General features: G+C 44.3%; 1 protein-coding gene across 3 annotated transcripts in view; it reads left to right on the forward strand.

Moving 5' to 3' along the window:
• The window catches only part of acox1 (acyl-CoA oxidase 1, palmitoyl), a 61,035-nt gene that overhangs the window by 28,227 nt on the left and 26,771 nt on the right, over positions 1-6,037 (forward strand). For 2 of the 3 annotated variants that reach the window (XM_043714325.1, XM_043714326.1), the window contains exon 3: positions 3,811-3,971. The exons of the other annotated variant lie outside the window; for it this stretch is intronic. In XM_043714325.1, coding sequence (XP_043570260.1) covers positions 3,811-3,971 — 161 coding nt within the window. The remainder of the gene's footprint in view (positions 1-3,810; positions 3,972-6,037) is intronic. 3 annotated transcript variants of the gene reach the window in all.

The following is a 6,037-nucleotide window of genomic DNA, read 5'->3' on the forward strand; positions in this document are numbered from 1 at the left end:
GAGTGTGGGTGCTGGTTTTGCAATTCCTGTGGTGGCAGGAAGGTACCAGGAGGGGAGGGTGGGTTGTTGGGGGGCATGGGCATGACTAGGTAGCTGTGGAGGGAACGGTCTTTACGGAAAATGGATAGGGGTAGGGAGGGAAGTATATCTCTAGTGGCGAGGTCTGTTTGTCAATGGCGGAATGTGCTGGTGAAGTTGATGAACTGTTCAACCTCCTTGTGGGAGCATGAGGTGGTGCCGATACAATCGTCAACGTAGCGGAGGAAAAGGTGCAGAGTGGTGCTGGTGCAACTGAGGAAAGATGGGCTGTTCGAGAGAGACAGAGACAGACATAGCTGGTGCCTATGCAGGTGCCATGCAGCTACCCCTTTCACCTGGAGGAAGTGGGAGGATTCAGAGGAGAAATTGTTGAGGGTGAGGACCAGTTCAGCCAAACGAATGAGTGTCAGTAGAAGGGTACTGGTGGGGACGTTGGGAGAGGAAGGATCGGAAGGATTAGTGGCCCTGGTCATGGCGGATAGAGGTGTAGAGGGATTGGATGTCCATGGTGAAGATGAAGCATTGGCAGCAAGGGAAATGAAAGTCTTGGAGGAGGTGGAGGGCATTGGTGGTGTCCCGAATGTATGTGAAGAGCTCCGGGACCATGGGGATAGGACAGTATCAAGGAATGTAGAGATGGGTTCATTAGGGCAGGAGAAAGCCAAGAAATTGAGGAGAAATTGTGGCTGGGACTAACTCAAATAAGCAGAAAATCTTGGTCTGGTTTGCTGATGAACAGAACCCGATACAATTGTGACAGAGCCTCATGAAACTGAAACCCAACTCTAACGCTTAAGAATTTCTGTAATGCAGGCTTAGTTTAAACCTGTTTAAAATGGTTTGGTGCAACTGCTGTGCACTATTTCCACACTGCTTGGTACTCTCAATGTATTGTGGACTCTTAAATATTACTAAACTTTTATTTTGACCCTGTCTAGCCCCCGTGTTCATTCTGGCACCAAGGAGAGTCTGTTGAAGTGTTCAGTGGTAAACCTGGTATTCCATAAGCATTACCATATATCCTTGCTTCCCTACCTCTCCACTCCCCATTCTTAGCCCCCCCCCCCCAAGTCTAATTTTGACTAATTTTGTCGATGCTCAATTGTGCCTGTCCACTTGTTTCAGTTGCTGGTCAACAAATGAATTTGCTTTGCTTTGTATGCATGCTAGTGATGTGCTGCCTTCGTGGTAATGGTGGCAAACAGTACCTAAAACAAGTGGTTGTCTTAACATTGGCATGATAATGTGAATCAATGCATAAATCCCAACTTCTGCTCATGTTAAATCAGATCTGATAATTGACGGAGTGCAAAATAAGTGCTTCTCTTTTGAATCTCTCTTGTTTTAGCATTTAATCCAGCCCTGGTGTGAACCTGGACGTTAAGAATTGGTGGTGTGAGAGGTTTTAAATGCACATCTCACATTGTAGACTGTTACTGCCTCCTATTTTAATGCAGTGACAACATTACAGAAGAAAGGTGCCACATATAGTCTGCATCTCAATTTTTATTGATAATTTTAAAAAGAATCTTCAGCCAATCTTCAAACAGAAGTGCCAAGTGAATGATTCATTTCTGCTTCCTCCAGTGGTCCCCAGCATTACAGATACTAGTCTTTGGCCAATTTGATTCACTCCATATGATATCAAGAAATGGTTAGAGGCACTGGATACTGCAAAGGCTCCAGGCCCTGACAATATTCTGGCAATAGTACTGAAGGTTTGTGCTCCAGAACTTGACACTCTCCTAGCCAAGCTGTTCCAGTCCAATTACAGCGCTGGTATCTGCCTGACAATGTGGAAAATTACCCAAGTGTGTCCTGTACATAAGAAGGACAAATCTAACCCGACCATTTATCCTCCGTCTATTTTCGATCATCAGTAAAGAGATGGAACGTGTCATCAACAGAGCTATGAAGCAGCATCTGCTCAGTGATGCCCAGTTTGGGTTCCACCAGCACCTCTCTGCAGGAGTTCCTCACAGTAGTGTCTTAGGCCCAACCATCTTCAGCTGCTTCAACGACCATCCCTCCATAAGGTCAGAAGTGGGGATGTTTGCTAATGATTACACAATGTCAGCACCATTCACAACTCCTCAGACACTGAAGCAGTCCATTTTCAAGTTCAACAAGATCTGGACAATATCCATTCGTGCAATATAAATGTCAGGCTATGACCATCAACAATAAGAGACAATCTAACCACCACCCCTTGACATTCAGTGGTGTTGCCATCACTGAATTCCCCCACTGTCAACACCCTGGGAGTTACCATTGATCAGAAACTGAACTGGACTTACCATGTAAACGCAGTGGCAACAAGAGCAGGTCAGAGGCTTGGAATATTGCGGCGGGTAACTCCCCACCTGTCCACCACCTACAAGGCACAAGTCAGGCCTGTGATGGAATACTCCCCATCTGCCTGGATGAGTGCCACCCTAACATCACTCAAGAGACTTGACTTTGTCCAGGACAAAGTAGCCCACCTAATTGGCACTGCATCCATTCCATCCATCACTCATGCACAGTCATAGCAGGGTGTACTGTCTGCAAGATGCACTGCACAAGTTCACCAAAGATCCTCAGGCAGCACCTTCTAAACCCACAACCACTTCCATGTAGAAGGACAAGGGCACCACATAATGGGGACATCACCAACTTCAAGTTCCCCTCAAAGCCACTTGTCATCCTGATTTAGAAATACATTGCTGTTCCTTCACTGTCACTGGGTCAAAATCCTGGAATGGCATTGTGGGTTGCTCACCACCACCACCTCAAGGGCAACTAAGGATGGTCAATAAATGCTGGCCCAGCCAGTGATACCCACATCTCACAAAATGAATGAATAAAGAATCCCATAAAAATGGCTCAAAGAAATGAATGTTTTTGAAGGTGTTGTATTTTTCGCCACTCGTTTTCTTGTATGTGAATACAGCCTCATTAATCTGGGATTGGACATTTCTCTCACACACAAAGGTGATGAAAACTATTGTGTCACTTGTTTTTAGTGGAAACTTGAGTGCTAAAACCCCAGAAAAGAAAAATACCCCAAGTCGGATTGGCAAATGACTAATGCTGTCAAAGGGACCCAGCAACTGTTAATTTGTCTTTTCTGTCTATACTTACTGATTTACGTGCTTCTATTGCCAACAATTGTTTTTCTGTTACAAAGCCTTGTATGTTTGTGCAAAACTTCAAGGCCTTTCAAAATCTGGTCTTTATGGTGCACATCAGTATCTGTGAACCAAGTAGTCATCACTGAGTTTTTTAAAGAACATAATTCAGTGGTGGTTTTCTGTGGCTCGTCATCAGAGAACTGGCCAGCTCCCAGCTGTTGATGACAGGTACACAGTGCAGTCAAAAGTGACAATCGGTGAATATTATCAAGTTTAGTGTTACTAAAATCCAGGTTTCATAGGAAACCTTAGAATTCCATCTGAGGGAATATACCAGGAGGTGATTGCAGATCTCAAATACATTGAGAATGCAACCCCTAATGTGTATGTTGTGAGAGCGCATGATAGTTGTTGCACAGATAGCTGCTTGATGGTCTCCATGTCATTAATGAGCTTGATTAACTTCTGATCCAGATTCAACACTTATTTGCACTCATAATTTCTCCGTGATTGCTGCAGCATGCAAGGATTAATCAAATCTCTCATGAAACCTGTCCTTGTTTTCTCTCTTTACCCCTCTTCTGGCTCTCCCATCCCTCCTGTCCTCCTTTGGCTCTGCCCTGCCCTTTCCCTTTTGTTCCTGCCTGTGTTTCCACAGCTATGTACATCGTGGACGACCAGAACCCCTAGATCTCCACTTGGGCATGTTCCTGCCCACCATTCTCAACCAGGCTACTCCTGAACAACAAGATCGCTTCTTCATGCCAGCTTGGAACCTGCAGATCATTGGCACCTATGCCCAAACTGAGATGGGCCATGGTACAGTACAGAAATTGAGAGCTGGAGTTTAATTCTGACCTCTATCCTGTCAGCACATTTGTGCTCGTCAAAAGCAACGACCTAACTATTCTAATCCCATTTTCCAATACAGTTTCTGCCTCCAGGACCCTCACAATGAGTCCCAGATTTCCACCACCCTCTGGGTGGAAAGGTCTTTCCTCCCATCTCCTCTAAATCTCTTGCCCCTTATCTTAAATCCCCCAGGTCATTTCCCTCTATCATGTAGAAAAGTTTCTTACTATCTTCCCTGTCTATGCTCCTCATAATTTTATACATTTCAGCCATATCCCCCCTCTATTGCTTCTGGTCCTAGGAAACCAACTCCAGTCTGTCCAATCTCTCCTCATTACTGAGATTCTTCAGCCCAAGTTACATCCTTCTACACCTCCTCTTCATCCTCTCCAAGACTATCATAAACCTCTGATAATGTGGATTCCAGAACTGCTGTGTGCTAACAAATGTGTCATACAGTTCCAGCATAATCTCCCAATCTTAAACTCTGTCTCGAGTAATAAATCATTTTCCACTAACTACTTAATTCACCTGTCCTGATTTCTTAAGGAACTGCACACTAAGGTACCTCAGAACCTCCCAAGGTCCTCAAACTCATCGTGTATTCCCTTTCCATGTTTTGTCCCGCCCAGGTATATCACTTCTCATTCATCTAAATTTAATTCCATTTCCCACTGACCAGCCACCTGTATTCTCCTGTAATCTAAGGTAATTCTGTTCACTGTTTACCACTTCAGTCTTTGAATTGAGTGTGAACGTACTGCTCAACCCTGCCTCATTCAAGTCGAAGTCATTGATATAAACCACAAATAGCAAGAGCCCCAACACTAACCTCTGTGTGACCCCACCAGACACAGGCTTTCAATCAAAACACAAACCCTCAACTGTCACTTGTGGCCGAGTGGCAGCTTGTCGATCCAATTTGCCAAATTTCTGTTGATCCCATGGAATTTTTAATTTGCTCTCGGACTCCCATACAGAATCTGTTCAAAAGCTGAAATCCAAGTAGACTACATCAAAAGCACTGTCCTCATCTACATTCCTGGTCACCTCTTCGAAAAATTAATTCAAGTTAGTCAGACATTACCTCATCTTAAAACCATGCTGACTCTTCCTGATTAATCTCTGCCTTTCCAAGTGCAAATTAATTCTGTTCCTCAGTTGCGTCCAGTAGTTTTCCTAGTGGGTTAGACTCACCCGGCCTGTAGTTTCCTAGTTTATTTCATGCTTCCTTTTTGAATAACAGTTCTATATTGGTTGTCGTCAAATCCTCCAGCAACTTCTGCGGTCAGAGACGAATTGATAATTTTTTACATGTTCCCCTGCTACTTCCTCTGTCTCACTCAAGAACCTGGGATACATTTCATCCAGCTCTGGAGATTTATTTACTTTTAAACCTGCCAGACCACTCAGAACTTTTTCTATGTCTATGGCAATTTATTTAATTATATCACAGCCCTTCTCCCTGGGTATGGGGGGTGTGTATGGGGGTCACCTTTCTTTTGTACAGTCCTTTGAGCTCTGTAGTTTGACAACTGACAGACTCATGTATCCCCACCCAGCTTACATTAACATACCTTGGCCCACGTCTCAACCCTGCCTTTGATTCAATCTCAATGTTTGAGACTAGAGCTCACAAGGGTGTTCTTAAGGAGTTTGTGTAACCTTCTTTTGTATGTTTTTACTGCAGTCATTGCTGTTGGGTACACCCATTGGGCTATCAGATTTAAAGACGCTATTATGCTCCAATGTTTTTTGGTGCCACATCTGTTTGTGCAAATGTACGGGTTAATGCTGTTCATTAAAATGGTTGAAGGGAGCCACATTTATATTTACTCTGTGTGTTCTCTGCATTTCCCTCTTTGGATCAGTGGTGCTGGAAGAGCACAGCAATTCAGGCAGCATCCGAGGACAGGCAAAATCGACGTTTCGGGCAAAAGCCCTTCATCAGGAATAAAGGCAGAGAGACTGAAGCGTGGAGAGATAAGCTAGAGGAGGGTGGGGGTGGGGATAGAGTAGCATAGAGTACAATA

This window comes from Chiloscyllium plagiosum, chromosome 24 (assembly GCF_004010195.1).
Source record: "Chiloscyllium plagiosum isolate BGI_BamShark_2017 chromosome 24, ASM401019v2, whole genome shotgun sequence".
NCBI lineage: Eukaryota > Metazoa > Chordata > Chondrichthyes > Orectolobiformes > Hemiscylliidae > Chiloscyllium > Chiloscyllium plagiosum.